This window comes from Mixophyes fleayi, chromosome 1 (genome assembly GCF_038048845.1).
Source record: "Mixophyes fleayi isolate aMixFle1 chromosome 1, aMixFle1.hap1, whole genome shotgun sequence".
Classification (NCBI taxonomy): domain Eukaryota; kingdom Metazoa; phylum Chordata; class Amphibia; order Anura; family Limnodynastidae; genus Mixophyes; species Mixophyes fleayi.
The window spans coordinates 133,223,886-133,243,403 of record NC_134402.1 but is presented as its reverse complement, the minus strand read 5'-3'; the positions used below and the strand labels follow the sequence as shown (position 1 = coordinate 133,243,403).

At 43.4% G+C, this 19,518-nt stretch overlaps 1 protein-coding gene across 8 annotated transcripts in view; it reads right to left on the bottom strand.

Annotated features, from left to right (window-relative positions):
• EGF (epidermal growth factor) overlaps positions 1-19,518 on the bottom strand; it is a 150,562-nt gene that overhangs the window by 36,083 nt on the left and 94,961 nt on the right. For all 8 annotated transcript variants that reach the window (XM_075200586.1, XM_075200592.1, XM_075200601.1 and 5 more), the window contains one exon: positions 6,836-7,003. In XM_075200586.1, coding sequence (XP_075056687.1) covers positions 6,836-7,003 — 168 coding nt within the window. The remainder of the gene's footprint in view (positions 1-6,835; positions 7,004-19,518) is intronic.

Genomic DNA, 19,518 nt, shown 5'->3' with positions numbered 1-19,518 from the left:
TACGGTTGGGTTATGGCACTTAAGTCATCTGTAGATAATTCAATATTCAAAATTGTTAGGAAAAAAAATCTATAAAATGACAGTTAAAGTACATGTTAGTATGTATAATAAACAGTACAAAGATAGCCTTAGGTACTTGGCTTGAGTGCACCAGCTTGCCTTCTGCAATGTACTGTGTATGCAATGGTTTGTGATGACCAGGCTTCCATGTGGGGACTTCTTATGTTTCCAGATTCTAAACACATTAACAGGTATCTCATGAAGCACCTCACAGCCCAGTATCAAGGAACAATACTTCTCAATGAGCTGACCAGGGCCCTTGGACTTGAGGCCAGATTTCTGTTCCTTTAAATTCATCATATTAATGCTGCTTTAGAATCTACTTTATTATTCTACAAGTCAAAACTTAACATGTATTAATAGTCCCCTATCTATCTGGTGTTATGACATACACAGGTAGTGGACAAAAATGGAAACACCTGGGTAAATGAGGGTCACCAAGCATACTGAAAGCAAGAACTTCCACACAGATCTGGCGCATGCATTATTAAACAAATAATATCCCAAAATCGTTAGGGTCATGTCTGAAAACACTGGGCTGCCCTGGTTGCATATAATTATGGCTAGCATGGCTGCAAGTGAAGACCTCAGTGACTATGAAAGTTGGGGCATGTTTGGCAGGAGCTTCGGTGATCAAAACAACTCAAATTGCTAATATTGTTAGCATGAGAAAAATAACATCACCAACAAACACCAACAGTGGGAGGAAGCACATACTCCAGGATTGTGATATCTGTTGATCAATTCGACATGCAAGGAAAAACAGGTGACTAACTGAGGGGTTATAGACTAAAATGTTCAATCTGTAGCACGCATGACCAGTCCCATCAAGAACAGTTCTGAAGAGAACTCCATAGAGCAGGATATGATTATTGGGTTGCAGTTCAGAAACTGCTCATCAGATCTGGCAATACATGTTTGCAATTTCAGTGGTGTAAAGAGCACAGACAGTGGATGACTGAGCAGCAGCTGAAAGTGTTCTGGTCTAATAAATCAACCATCATCATGCGGCCAACAAACAGACAAGTGTATATGTTACACCAACAAAAAGAACTCTGCAACCACGAGTGCTGGTTTCCAACAAGGAAGGTCTTGTAATGGGCACATTTCTCTGGCATAATTTGGGTGCAGTTATTTCCTTAGAAGGAAAAGTCCTAACCGCTAATCATTACTTAATGGTACTGATTATCTTTACCTCCTGTTGATGACAATGCCACTATCCACATGTGGTCACCCAATGGTATCCAAATGCCATGGCCTTCTCAGTCACCAGGTCTAAACCCAATTTCATATTTATGGGATATTCTGGAGCTATATATATATATATATATATATATATATATATATATATATATATATACCAGGCATCAGTTAAGGGACTTTGCCGTAGAAGGACAGTGCTGCATCCATCTTACACAAATCCAGATATTGGTAGACTTAATGCCATCCATCAGGGTTAGTGAGTCCATCCCTGATAAACTTTCCAGGTTACAAATAAAAAGGCAATTTACAAAGTGCAAAATTATAAAACTGCAGGATAAATATTCTTTTTTTAAGTTAAGCTCCTACTTTTGCTGGTGATAGAGCTGCAGGCCAAGATGGTGGCATATACAGGGTGTGCACCAGTTGAAAGGAGGAGCTGGATGGAACCATTCCTTGCTTAGGGTGAACTAGTCACATTAGGACACCTACTTTGACACTGAATAGCACAAATGAGCTCTCTCTTTACAGGGCATGATTATTTCAATAAAATAAAGCAGCTGGAGCCCATTTGCAGCTTTGAAGAAGGGCATACCGCCTTTTTCTGCTGCAAAAGGAGATCAGATCTCGCCATTATATTTATAATGGGAAATACTTTGCACCTTTCATTTGTACTTCAGCAGGAAAGTCAAATGCATTTTGACCTGTGTAATAAAAATATTCAAAGAGACACAAGTACGATATATGATGTAAACAGTCCCAATGCCCTCCCACAACCCATAATTAAGCCACAAATGAAGCTAAACCACACAATGTTTAAGGATAAAAATGTAAAACTTAAAATGAAAGAGGTTGTAACCCTAAAGTGGGAGTAGGTTGTACTTTATGTAAAGTCTGTACTGTTCCTACTCTGTGCCTTTTCAGGTTTATCACCCACCCAGTGTACAGGTTTTATTCTAAAGCCTGTGTAGTAGGAGTGAACCGATGAAATGCGTTAGTAGAACAAGCAAAAAAATTCGCACACATAAAGCATTGCAGTTCCACGCATATTACGGCTCAAAAATCCTACTTTCGTCTGGAATACAAATTTATAGTGGTCTCCGTCTAGGGATGGAAGAACTTTCCCACAAACCATCACCCAAAAAAAGAGCCAAAAAGCTGCCAAATATTTCCTGCTAACATATTATGTGAGAAAGGATAAAATAAGGCACTGACAGGCACTGTGTGAGTGAAGGAGCTGTTGCTGGTCCTATAAATCATGTTTAGACTGAGCAACATCTGTCTTATTCTGCAAACTCATTATTTCATATGCTACTTATTTATATGGCCCCAGGACAAAGCATCCATTTGCCTTACTTTACCTGTAATTTCTTCCAGAAATCTTTAATACATCAAATATCAGTTTAATCATGGGCACACAACTAAGCTCGCACAGTATGCATTTGATAAGGTCTATTTTGTGAAGTTTTCAAAGGAGCTTGTGAAATGCTGATAGAATTTGGCTACTTTTCAAATTCAATATTTTCTTTTAGCAGAAAGAAGAAAGGAAAGATTTGCCAGAGGCAACCAAAATATGTCATAGATAATCACAATGGGGATTTCTAGCTCTCTTAGGTCATATATCACCATGGCTCAGTCACAATAGGTTTGTCCACAGTGTTTATAGACTGACTCTACACTATGAAAATAGACATTGGTCTGGCATTCATTTTTATTAATACACTGATTTGTTTAGTGTTACCAGTCTTACAAGTATTGTAGACTTATATTAGTTAAAGTTACTATTTAAGAGGACACAGTGTCATGACATAGTAAGCTGTGTTATAACCTCCTAGCATAATTATGTTGTCATATGTCATGTTTATGGGGTCAACATGTTTTCCAAAAGGCCTGAAAAAGTTAGTGGCTAGTTGTAATAATGCCTTCTGTCTTTGTTATCACTCTTGCCTCTAGTTACTACTTAAATAGGGAACATGAATGACATGATGACAATGAGGATTACAGAGGCTTCTGCCGTGCCGTCCTCTCCCCCAGCTGTTCTTAGAGTCTGAGTGTAATTCCACAGTTAGTAAAGGACAACAGTCTAACGTTGAGGACAGCAGTCTGGAATGCAGAAACCCGAGACCGAAAAATTTACTAAAGAAAACTGCCATTCGTGGGATTATTTGCAATAGGACAAAGTAATAATGCACTCATCAGGGATGTTCTTTTGCATTTGGACCTTTGGCACCTTATTGTGGAAAGTTTTTTATGGTTTAATGTCTCTTGGGTCCATATACAGAAAATGTAATAAATGCTAAGCATTGATTTATTGTAAAGAAAAAAATCCTGAACATATTGTCTAATATCCAATGATAAAGAAATTGACATGCTGGTCCATTGTGCAATATGATGTAGCACATGCCCTTGTGTTTCAAACTCCCATTGTCCCATAGATTGTAAGCTTGCGAGCAGGGTTCTCTTACCTCTCTGTCTGTATGTATTACCCAGTATTGTCTTATTAATGTTTGTTCCCAATTGTAAAGCGCTACGGAATCTGCTGGCGCTATATAAATAAATGTTGATGATGATGATGATGATACACCTTACATCTCATATTGAGGAGAGCTACATACATATATGGGACCTATATGAAATCTGGTGCAGAGAAAGAAATGCTGTAACCCCTGGCAACCTGAGGTTTGCTTTCATTGTATACACTGCATAAAAGAAATGATCGCTTCGATTGTTATAAATTATAATCCATTATCCTATTCACCAGTTTCCATATATGTCCTCCTATTTGATGCATTAACGCATTAATAGCACTCAATCCATAAACACAGAGTATTAACAGACATCCACTATTACTCAAAACATAATGAACAGGGATGTCACTATAACAATAGTCAAGCAATGCAATGCATCGAAAACGTCAATTCTATTTAGCACAACATGAAAAAGACGTATAATTTTATAGAGCAGTTTATCTTCCATTGACAACTACATTTGTGTGTACCCAAAGTGTAAACCACTATCTGCTGCTTCGTTTACTTAGCATTTTCTAATGTCTGTTGCACATGATCAGTTCCCACCATCCTGACTAGTTTTCTGCGTCACCCTCCTTTCTTCTATTATATCTGTTGTTTGTCCTGTCCCGTGGAGCTGTTACTGTACTCATATTTACTGCATTTTTGGGATGTTGGTCACTCAAGTGCATTAGACAGGAGTCAAATCTGACCATAAATGTCACTTTTCGGGTTGGTTTAAAATTCCTCTATGAGAGCATAATCAAGTTAACAGCATGTTGTGTTAAGCTGAAATGCCTTTGTAGGTTATATGTTTTTGTTTTGTTTTTAAGAAATGACATTCACATTAAGTAGCGTTAATGGCATACACACATTGAAACCTAGTTTAAAAATAGAATGACATAGCACATTATGCATTAGTCTAAGCTGTTGTTCTTTGGCAAAGGAATCTTAATGAAAGCTACAAGTGTTTAATTGTGCATTGGAATCCCGTGTAGAATGCTGTATTTCTAGTGTGTTAGATCCAGAGAGGATGGACAGGAAGAGTCATCTACTCTACGGTACACAAAGACTATGCCCAAACATCACTGTGCTGGGAGCACTATATGAGCAGCTTTCTGTCTGTGAGTGAACGTAGCAACACTCACTGATCCAATATGGCCGCAGCACTTCTCCCACCTTGGCTACCTGCAACTAGGTGCATTGTTCCTGCAACAGTGTAACACAAGTCTGACATTACTAATCTGTTGCTAATCTTAACTTGTTTGGATTGTCTACATGCTGGCCTCGCACTTCACCTTTCAAACTTACATAAAACAAGCAGCGGTCAGCTAAGCTGAAATACTCTGTATTGCTGCTCGTATTTTAAAACTGATTTAAACTACCTCATCTCTTGTACATCCAAGAATGAAAATGGCAGGTACTATAGTAATAGTAATATAGTGAAAAGAAAGAGAATCCTCTGTTACTATCTGGGTTGCAAGAGCTGCATGAAATTCAAGGTATACCTCCTTGACTGCAACCAAATACAAAGCAGATATTCATGCGCTCATTGTCTTAGTCTGTAAATAAAAAGTAATCCCTGTCCTTGTAAAGGTGACAATAATTGTGGTTGGACCGAATAACTATATCGGAACTAGATGTTTACTGGTTAAGGGATAGACAATGCACCTGTTGTGCAAAAGCAGATGGAGACAGTAACTAAGGGATAGTGACTCTAGAGTACACGGAACATGCTTGTTAAAATAAAGAGTCCATTACAGGCAAGGAATACCAGCTCCTACAGTAGGAAACAGCATGACAGCCACTAGGCCTGTGTATAACCTGGGACTTTTATATCCCACGACCCACCTCTGACAACGTGGGAAAGTTTAACTTAAATTGTATGTTGGGACACTACAGGTCGCAGCGGGCGCTGGGTGGCAGGGCATTCTGGCACTTGTGATTCCCCAACTGCCAGCACAAGTTTTCATGTGTTGGAGGGGGGGTTGAAGCATTATTAGTGTTTTTAATTGTTTTCTATAACTGTTTTGTGCCGGTGGGTCCTCCTGCGATGCTCGTTTAATGTCGGCATTATCACAGTGTCTACATTTTGTACATGTGGTAAAATGAATCTGCCGACATTTACCCCGTCACCAGTTTGGTGTTGACAGGATAAGTGATGGCAGATTCCCCGTCGGAAAATCGTACCCAACCCTAAACCTAAGGAGATAACAGGTAAGTCTGGAGACAAAAGGAGAATAAGGAGAAATAAAAAAACATCCTCTAAACACGTAAAATTCAGAAATTTCAGGAAAATTGTTCTTTAAAAGATAGTAAAGAAATAAATAACACCACCTTTATCTCCATCTTACCAACACATTTACCACCTTTAGCGACTACACCCTGAAGGGAAAGAGCAGAGGAAAGATGGGCAGACACAAGTGGAAATAGATAGAGATAGAAAGAGAGAAAATGGCAAAGGTATCTCCTCTCCTCTGGGACCCCCACAAAGGATGGCTGGATAAAGAGCCCTCTGTTGGCCCTGCCTCCTGATCACTGATGAATATCTGTGACTTTAGAAATGGGATGAGGGATGGAGCTGACATTGGGCTGTATTTGGGGCCCAATCCAAATCAGACTTTAAAGTAAGGGTGGTCCAAAGAGGGTGGTGGCAACTTTAAAATGTTCAGTCAATTACCCTCAAACCCACTGTTTACTCTATTCATCACTATCAGGAACATTTTGTCTATTCTTACTGCACTTGCAAACAATAGATGGACCTTAGATGCATCTTATTCTGTGTCTGGTCCATTGTCCAGACTGCAGTCAGTACAATAGAGAGCTACTTTCAGGGGCAGTTTAATGGTAAACACAGGACAAGGCCCAGTACCACAGATTAATTTACAACCACATACTTTGGGATTATTTTTTTGGAAACATTGAATGATATTAGAAAGGTTCTCAATGTTTTACTTTTATTTATTTCCTAAGATCACTAAAATAAGTTAAAATTGCAAGTGAACAAAAGAAAATTATAGACAGAAAGAATGAAACTATTTGTATGTACAGTCATAGATAAAAATTACCTAACTTGGCCAAAGGCTGCACGACCACAAGTGCTGAAGGCCTCTGCATACTGCCCCGGAGACGTACCCAGCTGCGTGTGTTCCTCTTGTGCATTCTTATAATTGATGGCTGCAGCCAGTCGGACAACCATATGTGGTCTTCAAATACTGCTATACCAAAGGGATGGCCTGTAAAATATGTACAGTTATAGTCATTTATCACATACACTAGTAAATGTATAGAATTATATAAATGAAAATACATATCTACAGCCCTTGCGGGACTGAAATTTATCTTGGGTCCAGTATAATTAGCATGGGTATCATTTACAGACAGCAAAATGACAAAAATATAGGGCACATTCATATTTGGTAATGCCGTTTGCTTTGATTTGCCCATGTGCGCCTAGACTTCTCCCAAAGCCAAAAAGGTTTCCTGAGCAAACGGTGGAAGTTTGCACCTGTCAACGGGAGGGAGGCGGGGCATTGCTTACAAGGTGCTGAGGAGGCACTCCGGTGCATCTAGTTTTGCAGAGCCATGCTAAAACAGAGCTATCATTTTGTTAATCGATGTCGCTGAAAAGAGATGAAGGAGTGCAGAGAGAGTTTGACCCTCCCAGTAGGATTTTAGAGGCAAAAAGCATTTCAAAGTGCACTTTGCCCTGTCTGAAACAAAGCTTCAAACAAATGTTTCACATATAATAAAGGCAGTGCCTAATCAGGGCCCTCTTAACAACCTTTTGGGCCCCCGGGCAAAGCAGTGCACCGGGGCCCCTATATATACACATAAAAAAAAAAGTGGCTATATATATATATATATATATATATATATATATATATATATATACCCTGCAGCCCAGGGGGGCCCGTCGGAGGCAGCACAAAAAAAAAACCTGAAAAAAAAAGAAGAAGACAATACTAACCTTGCTGTCAGCTGGCGATCCGGCTCCCTCCCTGGTCTCCTCCTCCGTCGCGCTCCGCAATGGATGTCGGGCGGGCATGATGACCTCACGCCCGACATGCACTGCCAGCGCCGCATGGAGGAGGAGACCATGGAGGGAGCTGGATCGCCAGCTGACAGCAAGGTAAGTATTGTCTTTTTTTTTTTTTTTCAGGTTTTTTTTTTTTTTTGCTGCCTCCGACGGGCCCCCTGGGCTGCAGGGCCCCCGGGCACCTGCCCATTGTGGCCAATGGGAAAGACAGCCCTGTGCCTAATATTAAAGTTTAATGTAATAAATGGGGTGTTTCTCCAGTTGTAGGAGGTGGGACTTTTGCTCTTTTGGACAGTGCACACCTCCCTTCTGCACACCTAGGAGCACTTCTAGTTTCCCGAGAGTGGAGCATATAATTGTACATCTGCAAAGCTGAAGTATGTTGCACTGCACATCGAGTGCGCTGCATGAATAACATCCCCTGTGATCCAATACTTATACTTTAAAATCATTAAGTTGATTTTGATGGTACTGTAGAATCTGCACGTTTGCTGTGAGGTTTTATCAACAAAATGAACAAATAAAAGCATCACTATAGTTTCATTGAATAGCCTCATTTTAACATTTCTATTCGAAATAACTTTTTATATAATATATACTTAAACATGATTAATATACTTAATATACTTAAACATTATTGTTGGGGCTTAATGCTGTGCTGTGTGTTTTCTATTCAGAGATAGAAAACTCAAATGTGGTCCTCTATATAGTCCTATATTGCCATATAATGAGATAATCTGATGCTGCAAAACATTTTAGCCAAGGATCAGACCCAGAATAGTTAACATGTACATCACTGTCACCATTATCAGCTAGGACAACACTAGGGACTAGATTTACTAAGCTGCGGGATTGAAAAAGTGGGGATGTTGCCTATAGCAACCAATCAGATTCTAGCTTTCATTTTGTAGAAGGTACTAAATAAATGACAGCTAGAATCTGATTGGTTGCTATAGGCAACATCCCCACTTTTTCAAACCCGCAGCTTAGTAAATCTAGCCCTAGATGTACAATACCATCTTCATTTCTATTTTTGGAACTGCCATCTAGTTTGTCAGGTATATGACACCTTTCCATATGTTGGATCAGGGATGATATTCTGAGTTTTGTTGGTGACCTCAATTGACCCTTTTGACAATTTCCATGTTATCCTTGTCACTCTGAAGAAAAAGTTGCAATCCTACAATATTTAGCTCACCATAGAAACTGGCCTTTTGCATAATATATTACTTTTATTTATTGAATTGGGAACCTTCTTGCCACTTGTTCATAAGGTTGTAGTTGATGAAAGCCATTTCTTTTAACACTTATAATGTGTCTGCATTTAGTATTGTGAGTTTTCTCTTCATCATCATTGATTGCTACAGCTTTGCAAGCAGTTTCTTAAAGTCGGTTGTGTAATATAATTTAATTTTATACGGCTCTTACCAGAAATTGAAAATACAGATTGCTTTGTACTGAAAATGTTTATTATTATTATTATTATTATTATTATTATTATTATTATTATTATTATTATCATAATGTGCCACAATGCTACACAGTGCCATACAGTAAGGAAAACAGTACATACATAAAACAAGGACATACAAGGCAGAAAAAATAAATGCAGGTATGAAAACAAAGGACTCTGCTCATCAGAGAGCTTACATTCTAAATGCAGAGAGCACAACTGAAACAAGAGGTGACAGAGTGGAGATTGGGACAACTGTGAGGGTGTATTAGTGTGAATAGTATTATCAGGAATATATGGGTTTTTACAGAACATCTAAAGATTTGAAGGCTGTGGGCGTCAGATTGGGCGTGATGGGCAGTTCCATAAGTGGGGAGCAGCACAGGAGAAGTCTTGTAGGCGCTAGTGAGAGGTGGCTACCAAAGACGAGACAAGGCGCAGGTCAGAAGTGGATCTAAGAGGGCGGGACGGAGATTATTTTGATATGACATTTGAGATGTATGAAGGGGTGGTGTTGTTGAGATCTTTGTAGGTAAGGGAGAGTAATTTGAATTGGATTCTAGAGGACACTGGGAGCCAGTGTAGGGATTTGCAAAGCAGTGCAGCAGATGTGGGGCGATGAGAGAGGAAGAGCAGTCTTACAGCACCATTTAGGATGGATTGAAGTGTGGATATATGGGTGTCAGAAATGCCAGATAGCAGGAGGTTGTAGTAGTCAAGACAGGAGATGATGAGAGAATGGATAAGAGTTTTGGTAGCATGTTGAGTAAGAAATAGGTGTATTCTGGCAATGTTTTTAAGGTGGAAATGACACGATTGTGAGAGTCTGGATGTGAGGAATAAAGCAGAGGGTGGAGTCAAGTGGGACATCAAGACAACGGGCTTGGGGGACTGAGGAAATGGTGGTATTATTGACAGTGAGGGAGATTTGGTGGGAGGTGGTGACTCTGGCAACAGGGAAGATAAAAATTTCTGTTTTGGATATGTTGAGCTTTAGGTAGCATTGGGACCTCCATGTGGAGATAGCTGAAAGACAGTTGGTTACACGAGATAGTACAGAAGGGGAGAGGACAGGGGGAGAGATATCAATTTGGGTGTTATCTCCGTAGAGGTGGTACTGGAGGCTTACTGAGCGAATTAGTGATCCAAGAGAAGAGGTGTACAATGAAAAAAGTAAAGGGCCAAGAGCAGAGCCTTGTGAGACCCCAACAGATAGTGAGAGTGGAGCGGAGGATGTTCGAGAGGTAGAAACACTAAAGAAGCGGTGCGACAGGTAGAAAGTGAACCAGGAAAGGCAAATGGAGTGAAGGGTGTATAGGAGAAGAAGGTGCTCAACAGTGTCAAATGCAGCAGAGAGGTCCAGGAGAATGAGTATAGAAAAATGACCCTTAGACTTTGCAGTAAGTAGGTCATCAATCATTTTTGTCAGAGCAGTTTCAGTGGAATGTTGGGGACGAAAAACTGTTGAGAATGGATTGAGAGGAGAGAAAGTGAGAGAGACATTTGCCTTTAAACTACTTGAGTGATTAGTCTACAGGAATAAGGCGGTAGTTATTATTATTATTATTATTATTATTAATATTTATTTATAAGGCGCCACAAGGCATCCACAGCGCCGTACAGAGACAAACAAAATCACAATACAATGGGAGACAGCACAGTACAGTAAACACAGCAACTCAGTACGCTCAATGCACAGCTAGAGAGGGCGGGGAAGGGGGAGGAGGGCGCGGAAGACAGGGAGACCCCCAGGGGGGAGGAGGGAGCGAGAGTGGACGTGGGGTGGAGGACCCTCGAGGAGGAGGGCTAAGTAGCTGGAGAGCAGAGTTAGAAGTGGTGGAAACAGGAGGAGAGATGGCCCTGCTCAGAGGAGCGTACAATCTAAGGGGAGGGGTGGACAGACAGAGAGACGCAGGGGAGAGAGTGAGAGTAGGGGGACAGAGGCAGAAGATAAGGTAGGAAGTTAAGTGGGAGACAGAAAGGCTTTAAGAAAAAGGTGGGTTTTTAGGGCCCGTTTGAAGCTGGACAGATTAGGGGAAGTTCTGATGGAGGGAGGGAGCTTGTTCCAGTGGAGGGGGGCAGCGCGGGCGAAGTCTTGGATACGCGCGTGGGAGGAGGTTATAAGGGGGGAAGAGAGGCGACGGTCAGAGGCAGAACGGAGAGGGCGGGATGGAGCATTAATAGAGAGGAGGGTGGAGATGTAGGGCGCAGTGGAGTTGGCGAGGGCCTTGTAGGTGAGTGTGAGGAGCTTAAAGAGGATTCTGAAGGGGAATGGGAGCCAGTGAAGGGCTAGGTAGAGGGGGGAGACAAAAGAGGAGCGGCGAGAGAGGAAAATAAGCCTAGCTGCAGCGTTAAGGACGGATCGAAGGGGATCGAGATGAGAGTGGGGGAGGCCAGTGAGGAGGAGGTTGCAGTAGTCCAGGCGGGAGATGATCAGAGAGTGGATAAGGCATTTGGTGGCATCTTGGGAGAGGAAGGGCCGGATGCGAGCGATGTTGCGCAGCTGGAAGCGGCAGGATTTAGCAAGAGAGAGGATGTGGGGGCCAAAGGAGAGAGAGGAGTCGAGGATGACACCAAGGCAGCGAAGTTGGGGGACAGGGGAGATAGAGGTGTTGTCGACAGTGATGGAGAGGTCAGAAGGGGATGGGGTATGAGAGGGAGGAAAAACTATGAGCTCAGTTTTGGCAAGGTTAAGTTTGAGGAATCGAGAGGACATCCAGGAGGAGATGGCAGAGAGGCAGGCGGACACCCTAGAGAGGAGGGAGGGAGAGAGATCAGGAGAGGAGAGGTATAGTTGGGTGTCGTCAGCGTAAAGGTGGTAGCTGAAGCCGAAGGAGCTGATGAGTTCACCCAGGGAGGAGGTGTATAGAGAGAAGAGTAAGGGTCCCAGAACAGAGCCCTGAGGGACCCCGACTGGAAGGGTGGATGGGGGGGAGAGAGACCCAGAGGTGGTGACAGAGAAGGAACGGTGAGTAAGGTAAGAGGTGAACCAGGACAGGACTGGGCCGGAGAGGCCGAAAGACTGGAGGGTGTAAAGGAGGAGGGGGTGGTCAACGGTGTCAAAGGCTGCAGAGAGGTCAAGGAGGATGAGAAGGGAGAAGTGGCCCCTGGCTTTTGCAGAGAGGAGGTCATTGGTGACTTTAGCCAGGGCAGTTTCAGTGGAGTGGAGGGGGCGGAAACCAGACTGGAGAGGATCAAGGAGGGAGTATTCAGAAAGGTAGGAGGTGAGACGGCTGCAGACGAGCCTCTCGAGAATTTTGGAGGCAAAAGGGAGAAGAGATATGGGGCGATAGTTCGAGAGAGAAGTGGGGTCGAGATTAGGTTTCTTAAGAATGGGGGATACGAGAGCATGTTTGAAGGAGGAGGGGAAGATGCCAGTGGAGAGGGAGAGATTAAAGAGGTGAGCGAGGTGGGAGCAGGTGGTGGGGGAAAGTGAGCAAAGAAGGTGGGAGGGGATGGGATCCAGGGGGCAGGTAGTGGGGGGGGAGGATAAAATGAGAGAGTGGACTTCCTCGCCGGTGGTGGGACGGAAGGAGTGGAGGGGAAGGTGGTTGGGGGGGGAGGACAGAAGAGTGGGATGGGTGGAAGAAAGAGTGGAGGAGGAGATTTCAAGTCGGATGGCCTCGATTTTAGAGTAGAAGAAGGAGGCGAAATCAGAGGCAGTCAGGGAGGAGGGGGTGGGGGGGAGGGGAGGGGGCCAGGAGAGTGCTGAAGGTGGCAAAGAGGCGGCGGGGGTTAGAGGACTGGGAAGAGATGAGGGATTTAAAGAAAGATTGTTTAGCGAGTGAGAGGGCAGAGCTGTAGGATGAAAGGATGAATTTAAAGTGGAGGAAGTCAGCCAGGGAGCGGGATTTTCTCCAGTGACGTTCGGCGGAACGGGAGCATTTTTGGAGGAAGCGGGTAAATTTGGAGTGCCAGGGTTGGGGTTTGGAGCAGCGGGGGTGGACGGAGTGGGCAGGGGCGACCGCGTCCAGAGCGGAGGTGAGGGTGTGATTGTAGAGGGAGACCGCCTGGTTGGGGCAGGCCTGGGAGGAAAGGGGAGAAAGGAGGGTATCGAGAGAGGAGGACAGAGAGGCAGGGTCAAGAGCATCGAGGTTGCGTATGGACAGAGTAGGTTTGGGCAGGGGGAGGGGAGCAGGAGAAGAGGAGAGAGAGAAGGAGAGGAGATGGTAGTCGGATAGAGGAAAGGGAGAGATGGAGAAGTCGGAGAGATTACATAGGTAGGAGAAGACAAGATCAAGGGAGTGACCAAGGCAGTGGGTAGAGGAGGAGGTCCATTGGGTGAGACCAAGGGAGGAAGAGAGAGTGAGCAGTTTGCTGGAAGCAGGGTAGGTGGGGTTGTCGATGGGGATATTAAAGTCACTGAGAATGATCGAGGGGAGATCGGAGGAGAGGTAGTGAGGAAGCCAGCTAGCAAAGTTGTCAAGGAAGAGGGAGGTGGGGCCAGGGGGGCGGTAGATGACAGTGACGCGGAGATGGATGGGGTAGAAGAGGCGGATGGAGTGAGCTTCAAAAGAGGAGAAGGAGAGGGAGGGTTCAGGGGGAATGACACGAAAAGTACAGGTGGAGGAGAGGAGGAGGCCAACTCCACCGCCAGGGCGGGCACCAGGCCTAGCGGAGTGGGTGAAGGAGAGGCCACCATAGGAGAGAGCAGCGGGGGAAGTAGTATCAGAATCGGAGAGCCAGGTTTCAGTAACGGCAAGAAGGTTAAAGGAGTTGGATAGAAAGAGGTCGTGGATAGCAGTCAGCTTGTTGCGGACGGATCTGGCATTCCAGAGGGCACAGAAGAAAGGGGGAGAGGAGAGGGGGGAAATGGGGATGAGGTTAGCAAGATGAGCAGCGCGCGGGGGATGGCGGGGAGGAACGGGAGAGGTAGGGCGGGGGGAGAGTATGGGTATGGAGTGAGAGCGGGGAGGCATAGTAGGGAGAGAGAGTAACAGAACAGTGAGATAGTGGGGACAGTGAAAAACAGGTAAGAACAAAGGCAGGAAGACAATGAAAAGGTGGAAGATAATAACGAATTAGGGCGTGGAGGGCATGGAACAACAGTACAGTGAGATAATAAGGACAATGAAGACAGGTAAGAATGATAGCAGAACAGTAAGATAATAAGGACAGCGGATAACAGGTAAGAATAAGCAGGGAGACAATAGCAAGATGGAGGACAATAACCAATTAGGGCGTGGAAGGCAAAGAATAATAGAAGGAGAGGTAATAAGGACAATGGAAATAGGCAAGAATAATAACAGGTAAAACTAGTTGCTGGTAAATATAAAATCAGGAAAAACAAGATAAAGGCATATAAATAGTAGAATATTAACAGGTAAAAAGTAGAAACTTGTAAATGTACAATTAGGAAAAACAAAATAATGGCATATAAAATAATGTTTTATATGCAGTTGATGCAGTTAAGCCAGGGATTCAGCAGGAGAAGGGTTAACTGACAAGCCGGGTCGGTACACAGTAGATCAGTTGCTGCAGATAAGCCAGGGATTCAGCAGGAGAAGGGTTAATTGACAAGCCGGGTCGGTAGACAGTAGATCAGTTGATGCAGATAAGCCAGGGATTCAGCAGGAGAAGGGTTAACTGACAAGCCGGGTCGGTACACAGTAGATCAGTTGATGCAGATAAGCCAGGGATTCAGCAGGAGAAGGGTTAATTGACAAGCCGGGTAGGTACACAGTAGATCAGTTGATGCAGATAAGCCAGGGATTCAGCAGGAGAAGGGTTAATTGACAAGCCGGGTCGGTACACAGTAGATCAGTTGATGCAGATAAGCCAGGGATTCAGCAGGAGAAGGGTTAACTGACAAGCCGGGTCGGTATACAGTAGATCAGTTGATGCAGATAAGCCAGGGATTCAGCAGGAGAAGGGTTAACTGACAAGCCGGGTCGGTACACAGTAGATCAGTTGCTGCAGATAAGCCAGGGATTCAGCAGGAGAAGGGTTAATTGACAAGCCGGGTCGGTAGACAGTAGATCAGTTGATGCAGATAAGCCAGGGATTCAGCAGGAGAAGGGTTAACTGACAAGCCGGGTCGGTACACAGTAGATCAGTTGATGCAGATAAGCCAGGGATTCAGCAGGAGAAGGGTTAATTGACAAGCCGGGTAGGTACACAGTAGATCAGTTGATGCAGATAAGCCAGGGATTCAGCAGGAGAAGGGTTAATTGACAAGCCGGGTCGGTACACAGTAGATCAGTTGATGCAGATAAGCCAGGGATTCAGCAGGAGAAGGGTTAACTGACAAGCCGGGTCGGTATACAGTAGATCAGTTGATGCAGATAAGCCAGGGATTCAGCAGGAGAAGGGTTAACTGACAAGCCGGGTCGGTACACAGTAGATCAGTTGGTGCAGATAAGCCAGGGATTCAGCAGGAGAAGGGTTAATTGACAAGCCGGGTCGGTACACAGTAGATCAGTTGATACAGATAAGCCAGGGACTCAGCAGGAGAAGGGTTAATTGACAAGCCGGGTCGGTACACAGTAGATCAGTTGGTGCAGATAAGCCAGGGATTCAGCAGGAGAAGGGTTATTTGACAAGCCGGGTCGGTACACAGTAGATCAGTTGATGCAGATAAGCCAGGGATTCAGCAGGAGAAGGGTTAATTGACAAGCCGGGTCGGTACACAGTAGATCAGTTGATACAGATAAGCCAGGGACTCAGCAGGAGAAGGGTTAATTGACAAGCCGGGTCGGTACACAGTAGATCAGTTGATGTAGATAAGCCAGGGATTCAGCAGGAGAAGGGTTAACTGAAAAGCCGGGTCGGTACACAGTAGATCAGTTGATGCAGATAAGCCAGGGATTCAGCAGGAGAAGGGTTAACTGACAAGCCGGGTCGGTACACAGTAGATCAGTTGATGCAGATAAGCCAGGGATTCAGCAGGAGAAGGGTTAACTGACAAGCCGGGTCGGTACACAGTAGATCAGTTGATGCAGATAAGCCAGGGATTCAGCAGGAGAAGGGTTAATTGACAAGCCGGGTCGGTACACAGTAGATCAGTTGATGCAGATAAGCCAGGGATAGATGGTATGGCCTTGTCTTTGGAGTGATGATGACACTCCTTTGTACCCCCACAATAATTTCCCACTGTCTTCACAAGTTTTTAGATGTTTTATAATTGTGGACAGATAATTGTGTGGGAGGAAAGACACAGAGCTGATCTAACGTGCAGCCTTCTCCAACTGCCGCCCGCATGCAAATAGTTAGAGAAAGAGGCTGAATTGAGAAATGGTTTCTTTAGAATTGGTGAGATAAGCTCATGTTTAAAGGAGGTTTTGGACTGAGACATCTGAATTCCAATGGTCCGATGGTGAAGCATTTACATATCCCATAGGAACTATTACGGGGATCCACTATAACACGGTATCGTACTGCTTATTTGCTAAATACCGGATAAAGTTGTTAAACCTATTTTATCTATAGCGACTGATTCGCTTATCCAGGAACCCTTTGTTTGGGTTTGATGCAGTGGAGACTCTACTGATCCTAATAGTTTATACATCGGATAATTTGCAGTAACATCTATGTGTGTCATATATCACCAACTTTCATCTTGGTGAGTTATTTCAGCCAGCTGTATAGACCAACTATTACACTGGCTAGTCTACATTTTTGGTTGATCCGTTTATAAAGAATCACTATCGGTCTACCAGGCACACTTGCTACATAGACTTCAGGAGAGCTCCATTGATGAACATTATCAGCTCGAGTCCGATTATTTGAGACACTCTTGATATAGAGTCTTTCTAGGAGTGATATATTGGCCAATATATAATTTCATAATACTCTGTGTTGGACCATCATCGATTATTGACTCATTAGAGCACTGTTATTTTTGTAGCAGCTGGTCATTTTAGGATAAATGTGTTATCCGTTTTTTTTACATGCTTATTAAATGTCATTTTTTTATATATTAATCCATGTGTTACTGGTGAGGAATTGCCGAATCACACTCAGCGCTGATTGTTTTAGTTTATCATGTTTAAAGGAGAATGGAAATGTGCTGGTGGAGAGAAACTGGTTGAAGAAGTGAGCATGCAGTTGAGGAGAGAGAGCGGAGAAGTTGGGAGGGAATAGGGTCGAGGGGACAGGTTATAGGTGAGATGATGAGATGATTATAGAGACTTCATGTTCAGTTACATTATAAATTTAATTTTATAAGGTTCTGTAACCAGAATATGAAATACAGATTGCTTTGCATTGCACTGAAAATGCTTATAACACAATTACATCGAATGAGTTGGATGAGAATGCATCAGCACTTCTTTTCTCTGCTTCATTACCACTGGCACTAGCATTGCTTCTTTTCTTAAAGAATGTATTTAGAAATGTGGGTTGTCTGTGCACATATACCCCATTTTGTGTGTGTCTGACTTAATCTTATCACTCTGCAAATTTTTGTCCTGGTCTAATCACTCTTGAGTATTGTCATGTGAGTAAATGTTCAACCTCATCATCCCTTGAGGATAACTATCACATTACAGTACTAGTCTCTCTTGCTAAAACACCCTTCTCTAGTAGCCACTGCTAATATAGGTATAGTAAGAGATAATTGGAGTTGGGCCCCCATCCCCACTCCAATAGATACAGTATGTTGCCACCACATCAGTTCCTTGAATTACAGTCCACCAGGTACAGTAAGGCTCAAGTAATTTATTCCAATTTACTGGAACTAGAAATGTTTCGATGTGCCATTATCAGAGGACTAGGTTCTGAGTTACTTACTATAGATAAAGGCTTCCTCGGCGCTGTGATAATATGGTACATTTGTGATAATTATGTTTACGTTTTATTATTAACAAAAAAAACAGAACATAAATACAAATACCAATCAGAAATAAATCTCAATGTGGCAGCGAGAAAGATTCCCAATCATGTTCAAGCAAAGTCCTTATAGAAACAATGCGGGACAAAGTGGGACAAGGACTGTTACAGCCAGTTTAATGTTCCAGAAATGTCCAGCAAGGTGGCTAATAGCCTGAAAGGAGTCTATCGGATGCTGTGAGTCTGTGAGTTCTCCACTTCTGACATGAGAGTTTGTGCTTGAGGCAGCGGGAAGTTAATGAAGTCCAGACAGCCAACAATGTATGGTAGAAGGTGGTCATATGTTTGTGAGGAGTGGGTCACAGTCCGGTTCCTTACCCCACCCCCTCTCTGGATCAGGGGTCACTGTTGTATGGAACTTACTGCGAGCACAAACTCTCATGTCAGAAGTGGAGAACTCACAGACTCACAGTATCCAATAGACTCCTTTCAGGCTATTAGCCACCTTGAGATTTGCTGGACATTTCTGGAACATTAAACTGTAACAGTCTAGCTGTGACAGTCCTTGTCTCACTTGCGTTGTTTCTATAAGGACTTTGCTTGAACATCATCATCATCATCATCATCATCATCATCATCATCATTTATTTATATAGCGCCACTAATTCCGCAGCGCTGTACAGAGAACTCATTCACATCAGTCCCTGCCCCATTGGAGCTCACAGTCTAAATTCCCTACTATATACACACACTCACACATAGACAGACAGAGAGGGAGAGACTAGGGTCAATTTTTTATTGCAGCCAATTAATCTACAAGTATGTTTTTGGAGTGTGGGAGGAAACCGGAGCACCCAGAGGAAACCCACGCAAACACAGGGAGAACATACAAACTCCACACAGATAAGGCCATGGTCGGGAATCAAACTCATGACCCCAGTGCTGTGAGGTAGACGTGCTAACCACTAGGCCACTGTGCTGCCGACAGCACAGTGGCAGTGAACATGATTGGGAACCTTTCCTGCTGTCACAGACTTTGAGATTTTTAATATATGATATACCTATAATTGAGATTTATGTCTGATTGGTATTTGTATTTATGTTCTGGCCAGAACCATCTGTGTTTATTGTACATAATAAAACTTAAACATCTTTACACCATATTATCACAGCGCCGAGGAATCCTTTATCTATACAATTGTCTTTAGGGATAGGGGTTTCCCTACCTTCCTCTGACAGCTCTATCCACACTAGGAGCACTGCACTCTATTCCATATTTCTGAGTTACTGGTTCATCTGAAAACTGTGCTAACAGAGTTTAACTTCTGTCCATAAGACAGCTTCCTGACTAATCAGGGTATCCTTAAAAGAAAACATTTCTGTGGTTTAAAAGTGTTGTAACTTTTACTTATATGGTATACTCCATTCTCTGTATCCAAATGGTCCCAGATAGGTCTAATGGCTCCACGCTGTACTCACTATCCACCCCA